At 33.9% G+C, this 17,754-nt stretch overlaps 1 protein-coding gene across 2 annotated transcripts in view; it reads left to right on the top strand.

Moving 5' to 3' along the window:
- The window catches only part of LOC108714191 (PDZ domain-containing protein GIPC1), a 52,595-nt gene extending 36,497 nt beyond the window's left edge, over window positions 1-16,098 (top strand). For both annotated transcript variants that reach the window (XM_041590335.1, XM_018258173.2), the window contains exons 4-6: window positions 6,049-6,155; window positions 8,519-8,600; window positions 15,815-16,098. In XM_041590335.1, the coding sequence (XP_041446269.1) occupies window positions 6,049-6,155; window positions 8,519-8,600; window positions 15,815-15,966 (341 nt within the window). In that variant the 3' untranslated portion in view covers window positions 15,967-16,098. The remainder of the gene's footprint in view (window positions 1-6,048; window positions 6,156-8,518; window positions 8,601-15,814) is intronic.
- The last annotated feature ends 1,656 nt before the right edge of the window (window positions 16,099-17,754 follow it).

Raw genomic sequence — 17,754 nt, 5'->3', positions numbered from 1 at the left:
TATTTGCAGTGTAAACAGTGTCATTTCGAAATAAAAAATACATCATAAAAATCATGACAGAAACCCTTGAAAGTAAATTGATGCTGGCAACTATGGGACAGTTCCATTTTGTGACCTCTGTCCCCGGAATTCGTTCAGAGTTTTAGGGTAAATTGAGCATTATCTGACTCAATCGCCAAACGTATAAATGCCTCTTTAGACACATGGAGCATCTTTGCTCAAAGAGTAAACCATAGATATAGTATCTACATTGGTAGGCAATGACTTGACAGACAAAACAGTTGGATTTACAATCTGTGTCAGACAATGGCTAATGTGGCAATATACACCTACATACACCTTTGTTCAACACAAGCAAAATAAACATGACCGGTGTTACAATTACAGTAAGGGGCCCATTTACTTAGCTAGAGTGAAGGAATAGAGGAAAAAAACTTCGAATTTCAAATGTTTTTTTTTGGCTACTTCGACCATCGAATGGGCTACTTCGACCTTCGACTTCGAATCGAACGATTCGAACTAAAAATCATTCGACTATTCGACCATTCGATAGTAGAAGTACTGTCTCTTTAAGAAAAAACTTCGACCCCCTAGTTCGCCACCTAAAAGCTACCGAAGTCAATGTTAGCCTATGGGGAAGGTCCCCATAGGCTTTCTATGTATTTTTTGGTCGAACAAAAATCGTTCGATCGATGGATTTAATAATTCGATCAAAGTCGAATATCGAGGGTTAATTAACCCTCGATATTCGACCTTAAGTAAATTTGCCCCTATATGCCTATTTTTTTGTATTTCAAAAATCTATTTTTTTTTTTAAAAAAAAATCCCTAACTAAACCTCGAATAGTGACAATGAGCTCCGTATAAACAGATCTCCTGCCTGTTTTACAGTGTAGGATCTACAGTTTTGGAAGAGTTTACTATTCAGGGTTTTTTTTGGAAAGGGTAAGAACCAGTGAGTTGCAAAATCAAAGTATATTACATAATTTTCACTGTTTGTGTCACTACATGAGATAAGCAGGTGGCAGACAGCAAATCTTATACTGAACATGCAATAATTTCATATTCTTACTCTATTGCTAATATAAATGAAAACATATTTATGAAGTGACAACATATTCTGCAGCGCTGTACAATAAATGGGTATAAACACTGAACATACAGATTACATACAATTTCATTGCCCAAAAGAGCCTACAATCCATCTCTGTCAACATAATACTGGTAATTAATCATGGTTTCCTCCTTCCTAAATTTGATGTTTTCTTGTAACCCAGTAGATTATAAAGGTCAATTTTTCTTTTTAAATATGTTTTCCTAATTTTAAACTAAGAAAGGATATTGATTTCATAGTAGAAGAGTGACTAGTGTATTCAGTACACGTAATGTCTGTAAAAAATTAAAGCATAAACGCAGAGCAGGTTATTATTCAATATGTGGTTTTTCTGTGGTTGAAACCATGTTACATTCATGTTCATTAGTAGAATGTATCAGTTGGTGGATTTAGGTCAGAAGCTTTTTTCCCATCTGCTACTTATTAACTCTCTTGAGTAATGATGTGCCATTTTCTCTTTTTTCATTTTGTAGTTTCATATGTTTATTCCTGAGTTTTTGTTCCCTGTCTTATAAAACCCTTCAAATGGCTGAAAGTGCAGCTCTTAACTGCTCCCAGCCTATTCTTTCATTTCTCAGAAATAACTTTCAATATCCTGGCAATGTCCAAGAAGCCAGTCACTTTCTTTCATGGTCACAAAAACTTTTCAACCTCCAAGCCTCTGACACAAAAATACACATTTTAGAATACTGATGTATTTTTGAATTATAACGGACTTGTGTAAAAAGATGTGTCATGATCGAACAGTTTTTTAAGATATTGTTTTGTAAGGTCTAAATTACATGTTTGGCTCAATAATCATACTAAATAATGCATGGATAGTAATGCCTAGACAGTACAGGCTTTGTACAAATTCCCTAAAGAACATATGGTATTGTACATAACTATGGGCTCTGATTTAGTTGCTGAAAGTAGAAATCTAAACTCTATTGTAGTGGTATGTCTTCTGTGGTCTGGAACTGACAAAATACATATATGACACACCAAATATGACACAAAGGAATACTGTTGCAGGAAAACATGCTTTTTTCAAAATGCATCAGTTAATAGTGCTTCTCCAGCAGAATTCTGGACTGAAATCTGTTTTTAAAAGAGCAAACACATTTTTTTATATTTAATTTTGAAATTTAGCATGGGACTAGACATATTGTCAGTTTCCGAGGTGCCCTCAGATCATGTGCTCTGATAAAGTTCAGTCACTCTCTACTGCTACACTGCAAGTTGGAGTGATATCACCCCTCCCTTCCCTCCCCAGAATCCCATCAGCAGTCTATCAACAGAACAATGGACAGTTAACCAGACAGCAACTACCTGACACCTCTGCTGAAGGATTTATTTGCATTGCTAAAGCCCCACCTAGTGGTAGACATGAGAAGAGCAACACAACCTAGGTTGTGGTTAAATGCAATGGGAAAGGGGAAAAACAATACCTGTCTCAAACCAGTTCCATTCTGAAGTGCTGGCTCCTTCTCAAAGCTCAGACTCAGGCACAATGCACTGAGATGGCCATCTCCATACCACTATTACATCTAAAAAAATATATTTGTTGGTTCAAGACTAAAATTTCAAATGTTAGAGTGAATTATTTGGAATGTAAACAGTGTAATTTAGAAATAAAAAGTAAACCAGTAAATCATGACAGAATCCCTTTAATAAATATTGCATGAAAATATTTGCAATGTGTCATACTCCCAGCTATTTGTATTGGTGATAATCAGAGGGAGATCTATGGCAAATGACCATAACTAGAAAAGTTATATTCTGCAGTTCAGAGAAGCCAGAATAGGTGTAGTTTAGGGTTTTCTAAAGAAAACTAGAAATCTTTTGTATATATACTGTTAATCCAGGGTAGAGATTGCAATCAAATAATTTCTTAGTTTTAAATAACGGAAATATTTAGTCATAAACAGTATATTTTTTATATTACAAAAGTTTGTTTACATCCTGGATATGAACAAATGACATGGATGACTTAGTTTCTGGAAATGATCTAGCTATTTCATTGCAGAAAAACACTTTTCATTTCTTGACAGTCATCTGTTTTCCAACATCCGGCAATGAAATAAGCACTCTACTATGAAACTGCTAGATTGTGTATAGCTTCTTAAATGTTTATAACCCTATACATTATTGAAACGTTTCAGAGGTTGTCACTAATAATCTAAACTGGGGAAACTCCATTAGTCTACAAGTCAGGGACACGTGTGCAGTATATATTTTTAAGATGAGCTGCCCTGGTAATTTCTTAATATATGTAAACAACATATAGGGGCCGATTTATTAAACCTCCATTTCATGTGGAAAAATAAAAACTTGTATTTTTAGATATTTATTATACCCCAAAGCTGCTAAAAATCCAAAACTGAAAATACTCCATCTCAAACCTGTCAAGGTCATGTAGAAGTCAATGGCAGATGTCCCAAGTTGTTTCTTGACATCCTGATTTGCACTGGATAATCCAAAAAAGTTGGGGTTTTCGTCCAATAATCCGAAAAAGTCAAGTTTTTGCAGTGACAATTCGACAAAATTCAGTTTTCAGAGTGTCAGTTTTACAGTTAGAATGAACACATCGTTTTTTTGCTCTGACCTTTTAAAGGATTTTTTTTGATAAATGAGTTCAATTTGGGAAGGCAATTTGGTCGACAGTAATTTATTAGATTTAGATTAGATTTAGATTAATTCGAGTTTTAGTAAATAATCCCCATACAATGTTGAACAGTAGGGGTGGACAGAGGGAGGCACATAGCCATTCCCTCTCTATCCTCCTTCCCATCCATCTCAGCCTCATTCAGGGAGCACCTGCGGGTGCAGGGTGCAAAGGAGCTTTGTACTTAACACCTGACAAGGACGCCTTGCACTGACTGCCATTAAACTGTTCACCTCATGGTAAATGCACGGTAGTAATTTACCACATGGTGCAGAGTCCAGGAAGACTGCAGACGAAAGTGATTTTTTAAAGGACGTGGTTTTGGGAGGCTTAGCTTTTCCCCAAAATATACCAATTGCACTGATTTATATACTTTAAATAGACTATAAAATGAGATAGGCTGAACAATCATCGTCAGTTTTTTCCCTAGAATTTTTAAAATAAAAAAATTTCATTTGCAATAAACAAAATAAAATGTCAAAATGCAGAAAACTGTATTACAGATATGGGATCTATTATCTGGAATGAATGGGACTTTTTTTTATTATTTGAAGCACCAAACCTTAAGGCTACTAGAAACATTTCAACATACAATAACATAATAGGATTGTTTTGCCACCAATATGGATTTATGCTGCTTTGTTATCATCAATTAAAACATAACCTTTTATTATTACAGAGAAAAAGCATATCAGCAAAAAAGTAGTGTGAAATGGAAAATCACATTTTTGAATGTAGGAGCTTTCTACATAGTAAATATTTTGCATTACAGGACCACCAAAGCAGCTCTCAGTCAAAAATTAGCCATATAGAGTTAAATACAACTTTTAATGGTCTTTCCTTTCAGGTGCAGTAATAGGAATGGCATGAAGGTCTTAGTCTAATTTAACTCTTTAAACATAGTCCCTAGGGTTTTAGCTCAACATGGCACTGTATAGGTAATTGCCTGATTACTGCTGATACATCAGATAAATACAAAAAGGCACATTCTGGAGTTATTTCACTTATTTCTGCAACACCAATGTAATAAACATAATCTTTACAACATTCAATTTGACAATTTCAATTTGTTGGTTCTGCTTCCTCAGGCAATACCAACAGTTGTGAATAATATACTAGTAGGCCATGTTCCAATGTTTTCTCAGGTTTCTTGTATTTATTCCTTGTGGCAGTTAAGTGTTACATGACACATCATTCATTCAATCGATCAGTGGTGTCTGTTCAGTTACAGCTGGAGTGACAATTGGATGATTATGTACATAATATACACTGGAAATATACTTGAGACATGACATATTCAAACTTAATAGACAGCATACTGAGTCTTATAGCATTTGGAGCATTTTACATTTTTCTCAGGTGTGAGTTTTGTTCTATAATTATAAGCTGTGTAACAATTGGTGTAGCCAATTGTAGTCAGTAGAATGCAAAGCACAGCAATTCACTGTGTTTTAATGCCTAGCTTTTCCTTTTAAAAGTAGTAGCGATGGAACTCTTTGTAAAAGCAGTAAAACCATTGGTAGAAATTTAGTGACATATTTAGAGCACTTAACAAGTGCAATAACCCTTAGCAACCAGTTAATATGTTTCTCGTGAAAAAACTTGTCTTCTCCATGAGGGATCTTGAATTCCATTAAAAAAAGAAAACATATTTGAGCACAGGACATGTGTTTTTACACTAGTTCAATAGCAGGGAACACAGACATGCCTGGAAGGCATGGAAATGACAGTTTGTGATATGCCACTTATAATATTCAACAGCCCTAAGCAACTCAACTCCTATCTTCTTTGCATTAAAACAAAATTATATCCATTAGGCTCAACTAGGAAAGGAGAATAGCTACTAAAAGTCTGTGCCACAACTAAAGGAACCAGTAATGGGTGAGCCCAGCATGCAGTGTTAGACCCAGGCCTAAGTGGCAGCTTATTGGTAAAATACCCTTACTTTTGTTTTGTAGGTCATTCTGGCTTATCATCAATGTATATAATATAATGTTCTATCTGAAACTGAAAGGGTACAGATTGTATAAAAAAATATATAGGCACAGGTTATTTTTCAGGTACATTCAAATTAATGTTCATCTTTTTGTTGTGACTGTCCTTTTAATGTAAGGGTCACATGAAGTGGCACAGCTAGCCTTGGTTGACCCACTCCCTTTAGTATTTATGACTTAAGGCGTTTGAAAGTGAAGGAGGTACTGCTATGTTTGCCCCTACCCCTTCTGCTGTGACTTTATATACTAATTTCATTCAGCTAACTGAGATAATTTCTATTATGCTTGTTGTAGAAATGATAGAACCAAGAGCAAGAGGTGGTAAAACAGAAGGGAAGATTTCAACGGGAAGAGAAACACTACGGTTACGATCAAAAGGACCTGCCACTGTAGAAGAAATGGTAAGTGAAATCCAATGAACTGTATTCACAGTATTTTTTTCCAGATATAATAGGTATAGAGAGAGAGTAAGCTTGGCCAGATCAAATGTCATCCAGAATAATTGACAGTGCTTCCCACACCAGTTTACTTGGATTTTCAGTTTAATGAGTTTAAACAGTTTGATTATTTTAAATTCTGCATACTGGCAGAGATAACACTTTAGTTAAGATTGTATTTGCATAGTTGCCAACATCTGAAAATTATTTAAAAAAAAAGTTTTTGGTCCCATGCATCACACACATTTGTGTAATGGTGCTTCACACCTACAATATGAAATATGCTAGAAAAAAAATACGTTATACACTCCTTAAAAAGTGAAAATGTAGGGTTCAAACATTAAAATTTACTGTAATCGAAAATAACCTCTCTTCTGTGAGAAAATGTGAATTTATTCCTTTATATTACAAGGACCTCTCTCATTTCTTGAAGGAATAAATTCACATTTTTTCACAGAAGGAAGTGCTGGTTCAGTTATTTTCTATAACATATATATATATATATATATATATATATATATATATATATATACTGTATATACAGTATATATACACATACATGGTACATACATCTTGGATATATTGGATATGTATATTGTTCTTTGGATATATTGACTCTGTATATTGTATACTGAATATATTTATCTTGTTTGCATTGGGGGTCTACACAAAGTTGAGGTTGTCTCATGCCTTTGTGTCTTACCTGCATAGAGCAACAGTTTGACATGCCAGGGCAGCAAATTTTAATGCTAAAATAAGTGTGCTGTTTGCTTAGTTATTATCATTAACAAATATTTATAAAGAAGAAATATATATAGAACAGTTAAGCAGTTTAAATTATTATAACTGTGCAATTCTTTCCCAAGACACATCTTTAACACAACTGCAATACCTACGCATAAGCAATATATAGTGAGTTTGCACAAACCTGGTCAAACCAGTCTGTAACAAGTTAAACTGTTAAATCCCAGTGTTGCACTGGGTTAAAGTAATGCAACAAGGTAGTAAGGAAAAAAAAATACATTGGTTCTCAGGTCTTGCACTTCATAAATAAATACAGTTTATTAAATGACTTCATTTTATCATTTACACAACACAATTCAAAAATCCATATACATAAATGTAATCAATATTGCTTCTTCACACTTCAGATAATTTCATTAGTCAAAACAGTATACTAGATTGCTTAATATTGCACCATCCCATAAATTCATTTTTCCTTAAAATCAGATGCTTCACAATGTTCTTTTAATGAAATTTAGAGGACACAGATTCCACTAGTAATAAGATTTTAGAAAGTTATTTGGATCTCCAAACATTAATTCTACTTAATTTAAACAATGAAACAAACCCAACAAGACTGTTTTGCTTCTAATAATTATATCTTAGTTTGGATCAAGTATGAGATACTGTTTAATTATTACAGAGAACTAGGAAATCATTTTTTTTTTTTTTTTTTTTTAAATAATTAGTTAATTGATTATACTGGAGTCTAAGGAAATGACCTTCCTGTAATTCAGAGCTTTCTGGATAATCGGTTTCTGGAAATTTGAATCCACGATTTTTTTTTCTCCAGGGTCAAGCTCCTACACTTGTGTGGCCCATTGATTAGTATAGCAGTAATGCACCAATGTACAGACTTTGAGATGGAAAACAACCCTCTCATGTTGCCAAGCTGCTGAAAAAATAATTCTAAAATTCTTAAAATTCTTTAGTCTGCTTGGGGAATTTGTGTCCTCTAAATTCCATTAAATGCACGTCATCATGAACTACTCAACTTATGGAATAGTTTAATATTATTTAACCTAGTATATTGCTTTGATGACACTGATGGATTTGTCTGAGGGTTGTTGCATGTGTGGTGTATGGGATTCATTCAGTATGTTTTAAATGGAAAATGAAAGAATTTAATAAATTGTATATATTTATGTAGTGCAAGACCTGAGTGCCTATGTATGGGTTCTTTCCTCACTGCCTGGTGAGTGGTACATTTGTTTTTTTACATGAGAAGGATGGTTACATAGCTACAGAACAAACAGTTATCAAAACATACAATTACTATTTTAATGTTAATGACAAACTATATTTTGAAGGCTTGCATGGTGTGCATGGATCTGTTATGGAAATAGAAGACATGTGAAATACTTGAACATAACATAGATTCCTCATTTGCAGCCATCAGACTAAAGTAGGGCTAATAAGTGTCCCATACATCTGCAAAAAATTATTTGCCATTAATCAAATTATCTTTAATCTGCTTTAAAAATTATATTTTGAATATTTTATAAAAGAATACGTTTCACATGTATTTTCTTGTAACATTCTAGCCCTCTGTATTTGAAGAAAAAGCAATAAAAAAAGTTGATGACCTTCTTGAGAGTTACATGGGTATAAGAGACATTGAGCTGGGTAAGTGATTTTCCTTCGTCTCTAACCCATTTATATTTTTGATGGCACATCCTGGTAAAAGTGATTTATGTAATTTGTTTTGTTAATGTTTTAACTATTACTATGACTATTTAACTATTAGTCTGATTAAAAAAAAAAACCTTTTGTTGCCAGAGGCAGATGTAAAAAATAAAAAGTGGCTTTAGGAAGCAACAATGGCAGTGCCAGCACAGAATTATATTGACCCTCTGGGATCTGTCCAAACCCTTTTTTTCAAAAGAGTGTATATTTGGGGGTTATTTATCAAAATCCGAATTTTTCTGACTAACCAAACTAGAATCCATGATTTACCTTTATTTACCATTAAAAAATCACGAAAAAATCAGATCGGATTGTGGTACTAAAACCGTGACTTTTTTGGATTGTCATGAGAAAAATCAGAATTTTTTGGATTTGATGCCTAAAAAGTAAGAACTTTTTGTGAAATGATTATCATAGGAAACCCAGCACAGGGTATAATATCTTCAAATTTCAAATAGGACCTCTGCCATTGACTTTTACAGGACCTTGACAGTTTGAGTATTATTTTTGCATTCTTGGAGTATAATAAATCTCTAAATATTCGAGGTTTTTTTTCCACTAAAAATTTGGATTTTATAGTAGAAAAAGTAGAATTTTTCGAGTGTTAACTATTCGCACTTTAATAAATAACCCCCTTAGTGTCTGCTCCTGTGGAGCTTACATTCTAAGGTCTCCTACTTAACTGCGCAAATATACACACTCTAGGATCAATTCCATCAAAAAACAATTTAGGTGTTCAACATACCCATCCTAGTTATTTGTAAAATAGTGCTCTGTTCATGCACTCTTAAATCCTAACAAACTTGCTGTTCCTGCCATGTAAACACTTTACTTGGTAACCAGATTGTTAAGGTTAATAATAACCTGAAATATAGAAGAGAAATATCTGATGAAGCCACCAGTTTGGGACAGAAGGAGGAATATTCGTGTCCAGTGTGGCAATCAGTCCATAGTTTATTATTTTACAGTATATATATATATATAGCAGTCACCATGTATTTTCTCAGATACTAAAGTTTTCTTGAATCTGCTATATGTAGCAGTACCTTTTTGCAGTAGGAGAATTCCATATCTTCAAAAAAAAGCCCTTTCAGTGTGTGATGATAAAGCATACTATTTTCATTTAAAGAATACCTTTGCATCCCCTGAGGAGATCTGTTTCTAAGCAGACATCATTAGAGTTTATTATATAGTCCCTGTTATACAAAGTGATCACATCATAAACAAAATCCGATGCAGTGATTATAAATATGACATTTTATGGCCCGTGTCCTCACGAAGGCTGAAATGGTTCTTTAGGTATTAACTAACTTGTCCCATTTTTGTTGCGTACCCAGTTTTGTGAGGTGTAGGTTATTCTAACGTCAGCCTTACAACACTGTTGTAGTTCTGGGGAAACTACATGTGGTGCCATCTGTTGCTACTTTACAGTGGTTGCAAGCAGTGTCTTTGCTATGTATCTTAATTTTAGTCCTAAAGGATTTTTTAAATTTGTCTTATAAATGCCTTCTACATCTGTAAATTGCATAAACGAATTATTGTAAACAGACAGTAGTAATTCACCTAACTACACAACCTATTACAATAATTGTGTACTCTGAGCTATTTTAGGTGTGTTCTAGCTAGCAAATGGCTTAAATACTAAAGAAACCAAATTTCTAAACTCAAAATCTGCTTTATCTTTTTCTGTCCTGAACAACAAAATAGCATGTGCAGATAACTAAAGTTGCAGTGTAGAGGAGTCGCAGACACAATATAATTAATGGTCATTTATACCCAGACCTTTTCTTGCTTCTAAAAGGGAAACAAGAATCCTTATTGTCAGATATGTCCTGTACTTTCCAGGTCTAATTACCATAATAATTGGCAGTGTCATTTTTAGCTTATCCCTGCTCCTATCACCATTAATCTAAATCAAACTACCATGGCTTTGGTGAAATGATCCTATAATCAATTTGTATTTAGTGATGAGCGAATCCGTCCCATTTCACTTCACTGAAAAAATCGCAAAACTGTGAAAAATTTGTGAAATGCATTGAAGTCAATTGAATTTTTCTTACTTCAAATGCATTAAAGTCAATGGGAGTTTTTTCTTGTGCAACTTTTTTTGTCTCTGCAACTTCATTGTCCAAATGCATTAAAGTCAATAGGCATTTTTTCTTTTGCCGATTTTTTTGTCCAAATGCATTAAAGTCAATGGACATTTTTTTCTTATTGCGATTTTTTTTTTTGTCCAAATGCATTAAAGTCAATGGACCTTTTTTGTTATGGTAACTTATTTGTCTCTGAAACGTTCTCGTCTCTGAGATTTTTTGTCACGGTTTCAGGAAAACATTCGCAGATGACAAAATGTGGAATTTCGCTGCCAATCCTTGGCTGGTAAAAAATTGGCTCATCACTATTTATACGTTTATTGTTCATTGTCACGCAATACAAACACGGTTACTCTGTGTTTTTGGCAAACCAGCCTCCCCCAGCCCTGCACCATTACCTTGATATGTTCTTTGTGCTGTAGAGATACACGAGACACAGTGAGACTAGTGGAACTAGGATATTAACCATCAGTATCACTAAATAATTTTATTTTTACATGCATAATAAATAAAATCTGCTAATTTTAGCAAAGTAGTTTTGTAGATTGGAATAGAAAAATATCTTTACCCAATTTAAATTTGTCAGAAAGTGTACTTTCCCAAAATGTATAGTTTTCTGTGGATCTGAATAACCCTGATGAGCTGCTTTGAAAATTATGTAGCACACTTCTTTGGGGTTTGGATCTATAAAAATCCAGAATCTCCATAAAACTATACGTATTTGGTACTGGTGTGCTCAAGAGACACAGGGCTTTCCAATGCAATTGTGTTTTTTCTTATATAATAACATATATTTTTGATATGTTCACTATATTATGAATAATTATAACGTTTTATCAGTATTACGTTATTTATAGTTATATGTTTGATATGGATTAATGCAAAATATCAAATTGATTTAGAAAGCCTGAAAAAATAAAAAGCATTTTCCTAGCTAAACCAAGCCCAGCAAAACACTGCTGCATTTAATAAAAATTAAGTGCAAATACGGGATGGCACTAAAAGGGAAATATATACATTGCCATACATGTAATTCCTTTTGATTCCTTTTTTTTCATATAAACTTTCTGAACCAAACATGCCTGGCTATATAAAGCAGCCTTACTAAACAAGCATTTAGATATTGTTTTTTATGGTTTGAGCCCATAAATGAACAGCCTGTTCTCAATAATTGATTTGTACCTAATGTTTCAATAGCTGCAATTTAATTTATTAGTCAAACCTTTAATTATATGCACACAGCAGATGAAACAACTATAACTGCAGGGCATTAGTGCAATTGCCCTGCACAGGCAACAAAGATTTGCTTCCGTTATGCCACTAAATTATGTTACTAGAAACTAGAAAATTGTGTATTCGATGCAACATTTACCAGAAAGCTTATGGTGTTCATAAAGAAAATTGTGTTATAAGATAATAAAAATTAACTAAAGCTGACATTATTGATCTTTTGTCTACACGACAAACTATGTGGCTAAAAGTATAAAGACACATATTCAGGCAAATGTTCTTGTAAAAATGTCCTCGGTTGAAAAGTTTCAAACGATTTGTCTGGAGAACAAAACCCATTTCTATCACATTCGGTACAGCACCGCTGCAGACCCCAAATACTGCCCTATTTGCAATACCCGTTATGAAAATTGTAATGCAGTTGGCCGCATTAATTACATTACACCACTTTCAAAAACATTTGCAGTTAGGGGGTTATTAATCAAAGTTTGAATGTTAGAATGTTTTTATACCTATTGATGGGCAATACATTAGGAAGTTACATCTGTAACTTCCTAATTTATTGCCCATGAATACATTTCACTGATTTAACAGTATATATACTGTGCCTTTCTAGCTTTCATTTGAAAGCTTGCAATGTATTTTTATTGTTAGCCAATATAGGTATCACTTTTACAATACTTTTTGTATTTGTTTGTTTTTTTATTTGTTATTCTTGCTACTGCTTAACATGGTACCACAGTTTGTTTTGTATTCTACATGCTGTGAGTGCTCCTATACATGAAATTATTAAGTCCTAAATCCATCTTGTAACTACTGTTTGGTAAAATTCTTTCACTTTTCTCTAGATGGGGTGGTTGCCTAATTAATCACAGCTGTCCACAATCTTATACAAAGAATGCAGTTATCAAAAGGGTACTTTCATGCCCACAGTCTTATGGTGGTTTCACAAGGAAGAATAATCATGATATGTGTAGTTTGTTTAAAAAATATGAAAAACAGCATGCAAACAGTACCTTCCTTCTCTACTTTACTCAATAAACCCATCTGCACAAACAAGCGATAAACAAAATTTTTATACATCTTAACTTTAAGCTTAAAAGGCTCATGGTACAAGTACAAGTGGAATCACAAAGGAACCCAGATTGCACCTCTTTGTGCCCATACACAGTACTACAGTCTGTAAAATTAGAAGATGCACACTTGACTCTGCATGTTGTTCTTGTTAAAAATTCTAGTGTAAAATAGATTCTCAAACATTCTCAATGGTGCCATGCAGTGCAGCTTCTTAGCTTATGTGTTGTGAATAACATTCATTGGCTGCACGAGTGCTGACCACCTCAAGGGACATTTTGCTTAATCACTGGTGACAAAATGTCAGAAATGCCTTTCCACTGCAAATTGCATACAGTAAGGGACACATTTACTTAGATCGAGTGAAGGATTAGAATAAAAAAAACTTTGAATTTCGAAGTTTTTTTTTGGCTACTTCGACCATCGAATTGGCTACTTCGACCTTCGACTACGACTTCGAATCGAACGATTCGAACTAAAAATCGTTCCACTATTCGACCATTTGATAGTCAAAGTACTGTCTCTTTAAAAAAAACTTCGACCACCCCATAGGTCCCCATAGGCTTCCCTAGCAATTTGTGATCGAAGGAAAATAGTTCGATCGATTCGATCGTTCGATTTCTCCTTCGATAGAATGAATTGCGGTAAATCTTTCAACTTCGAGATTCAAAGGATTTAACTTGATGGTCGAATATCGAGATTTTATTAACCCCCGATATTCGAACCATAGTAAATGTGCCCTAATTGTGCATGCATGCAGAAATTGACATTGTCGCTAATGAATTCATTCGCCATCCATGGATTTGCGTCCAAATTCGAAATTTCGGCATGTACAAATTTTTTTGCGGAACTGCGGCAAAAATTTGCAGCAAAAAAACACCCATTGACTTTAATGCATTGGAGAAAAAAGTTGCCATAAGAAAAAACGCCCATTGACTTTTATGCATTAGGACAAAAAAGTTTCCATAAGAAAAAACACCCATTGACTAACATTAGGACACAAAAAGTCACCATAACAAAAAATGGCCAATGACTTTAATGCATTTCGAGTGAGAAAAATTGTCGTGCGTAAAAATGCCCATTGACTTCATTTTATTTTGTGAAATTTCGCTGTTTCACAAATTTGTCGGTGAAGCGAAACGGGATAGATCCACTCATTACTAATTGTAGCCAATGGGAGGGCATTTCGGCAAACAGTCCTGTTTCATATTCTCTTAATGTATGCTGTGCTGCTGAGTAATGGTAGCTCTAAATCAAGAGTCTCTTTACCCTCCAGTCTCGGGTGCAACATTCAAATTACATTGGAGCAAGTTGAAAATCTTGACAGCACTATATAAATAAATGATGATGATGATGATGAAAAAATATGGTGTGTCATACTTGCTTTTTGCCTTTTTGCATTTTTTCCTATTTTTTTTTATTTCTTTATAAATGAGTCATTTAGTTTTTCATAAGATCACAACAGTAGTCATATCAGAACTACAACTACAAGTATGCCATGACACCTGCTGGAAGCTGCAGCATAGTATTTGCTGGAACTACCACAGATTAAATCTTACTGGCATGTGGGAGAAGCTATGGATCTAGGCTAGGAGCAGATAAATGAAAATATTCAAACAATGTTCTAGGTCCAAAAACACCTTATGGAGCTCTGATTTCTAAATTCAGACATACTGAGGAAGGGCAGCACACGCTGCAACAAGTGTATGCCCTGTCTCTTCCAAGCTTATTAACTTAGCAATAACTTTATATGTGCTCGCAGTATATGATTATATCTATTAGGGATGCACTAGATCCAAGATTCAGTTCGGGATTCAGCCTTTTTCAGCAGGATTCAGATTTGGCCAAATCCTTCTGTCCGGCCGAACCGAATCTGAATATGCAAATTAGGGTCGGGGAGGGAAATTGCGTGACTTTTTGTCACAAAACAAGGAAGTAAAACAAGTTTTCCCCTTCCAATCCTAATTTGCATATGCAAATTTGGTTCGGTATTCGGCCGAATCTTTCACTAAGGATTCAGGGGTTTGGCCTAATCCAAAATAGTGGATTAGGTGCATCCTTAATATCTATGCAAATATGCATGGAAATGAAAGGGCATATGATCTAGTGCTGGAAGCTCAAATAGCCCTGTATCTTCTCTAGGATACAGCTGCTGATCATTGTGTGAAAGTACTAAATCAATGGCCATTATTTTAGCAAAAGGTACAGTAAGGGGGAAGTCCACTAAAGATTATCATCTCCTTTAAATTAGAATTTTTAAGACCTTGTTGTAGTGTTGCCATTTCATAGTCTGGTATTCTGTTTGGAATAACTCAGTATTATTTAATGTTGTTCTCAACTATAATTATGGTGACATTCTGCCATTTATCAAAGGTAAATCTAATCTAATCTAATCTTCTTGTTTTGTAGGTGCTTTGTATAAATGAACATTATTAATATGTGTCTAGTTAAGTGCTATTGCTATCAGCCTGTATTAAAGAGGGGTTATATACCCACACATTCGCTGGCCAGATGCTGTTAAAATAAAGCCATCAAATCGATTAGAGGGCTATATTTGACCTCAGGGCCACAAGTTGGGAAGCCCTAATCAGGTTCATGTGCTTAAAACTTGAGGATTTACAACTGATGTTTGACTTACAATACATAATGCTGACTTTAATTTAAGTTTTTTATTTAATCAGATAAGTGAAAACTGCACGTAGATACCTTTTATCAATGAAGTTTTAATCTAATCCTATTTTTTTTTAATGTTTTTAGCTGCTACAATGGTGGAAGCTGGGAGAAATAAAAACAACCCTGATGAGTTTGCTGTGGCACTTGATGAAGCTTTGGGGGATTTTGCTTTTCCGGATGAATTTGTCTTTGATGTCTGGGGAGCTATAGGAGATGCTAAACAAGGACGCTTGTAATGCACAACACTGTGAGACTTTTAATCACTTGTGTAATTACTTATCTTAACTTTTCAATAGTATTACATTTGGATAAAAAAAAAATGGATAATAGTAATTTTATAAACCACTAAGGATATAGGAACCACAAAGGATATAGGAACCACTAAGGATATAGGGCAGTGGCAAATATACAAAGTGTAAAGAACCTTTTTGGTACATATAGTCCAGTTCTCTGTTGAAAACTAATGAGATTTTGCATTTATAAAAGTTCTTCACCCCAAATAGAAGTGCTCACAGTAACCGTAAGCAATTTAACAGGACCAGCAAACTTAGTCTAATTAATTATGTAAATACATACCATCTCAAATATTACTGTGGAGTGTTATTTCTTTTGTTTATTACACGCAAATGAAGCATATTAGGAGATGATGTAAAGGCTACAGCATGAACTACATAGTTAGGTTGAAAAAAGACACACGTCCATCAAGTTCAACCTTTTGACTTTGCTAAAAAGCCATCCAACCCCTTCTTAAATCTAATATATCAGCCTGTACCACTGATTCAGGGAGAGAATTCCACATCTTCACAGCACTGGTGTTTAAAAAAATAAGAAATGTCACATATATATACATGTCCCTATTTTATTCTATACCCCACTGCTTTTTTTTTGGTCTCGTTTTTTTATTATTGACCACTGTTACTTCTCTTTCTATTACATTTTTGCAAATTCAAACCATTTCTACCTTCCTATCTTGGGTATCTGGAAAGGGGCGAACCAGGTCATCGCTAAAATGAGTTCTTAATTAGGAATGTTTATGTTATCTCTCTTGTCATCCTCCATATATTTGTGTTTTTATGCATTGAGTTTTTTAGGCATGTTCTTTAGTAAACCTTCACAATACAGTATACAGACACCAACACTTACCTTTTTTTTTTAACTTGGACCATATTTTTTGCAGTAACATAGTAATCAAAAGTGTACAACACAGCAATGTTACAGATGTAGTAACAAAAAAAAATGGAGAATACTACCATCTGAAGTATAAAGAAACAAATATGTGCAAAGTATAAAAAAAAACAATGTTACAGATGTACTAACAAAAAAAAAAAAATGGAGAATACAACCAACTGAAGCATAAAGAAACAAATATGTGCAAAGTATATAAAAAAAAATCTAGAGATATTCTGTAAGGAATACTTCTAAAAGGAATTTTGTAATATTTTGGAACAATTACCAACCTAGTACTGAATCGGCATTGTAATATTTTTTGTTATATTAATTAGCATTTTTTACAATAGTCACATTCCGGGGTCCTACATTCCCATATAAAATGATTAATATGATCCCTATTCAATAAGATTTTCCTCCTAAAAATGCACCTTAATAATAATAATAATAATAATAATAATAATTATTATAATAATAATAACACAATAATATGTTGTGTTTTGTTTATTGTTATTCTTAAAGCTTTAAGCAGTGACATCAACTGAGAAACTTAGATTTTTAACACCTTGTCTTCGGTGAAATGCAAATGTAATCACTGTAAACATGTTGCTACTGTACAGAGCATATAAAGGGATATGTACAGAAGAAATTATAGTTGTAAATTTGCTTATGGTACCCGTATCAGAATGACATAAAAAAGCTATGAGGGAACTTTTCAGTTTGCAGGAAATTCATCAGTCAGTGATAGGAGAAGCTAGATCTACAGTATTTGTCTTTTTGATTTACATCCATTATTGCCTAGTTTGTAGTAATTCTAATCCCAATGCTGATGTGAATAAGTAAAGTATAAAAAAATA

This window comes from Xenopus laevis, chromosome 4L (assembly GCF_017654675.1).
Source record: "Xenopus laevis strain J_2021 chromosome 4L, Xenopus_laevis_v10.1, whole genome shotgun sequence".
Lineage (NCBI taxonomy): Eukaryota > Metazoa > Chordata > Amphibia > Anura > Pipidae > Xenopus > Xenopus laevis.
This window is presented reverse-complemented; position numbering and strand designations above follow the sequence as displayed.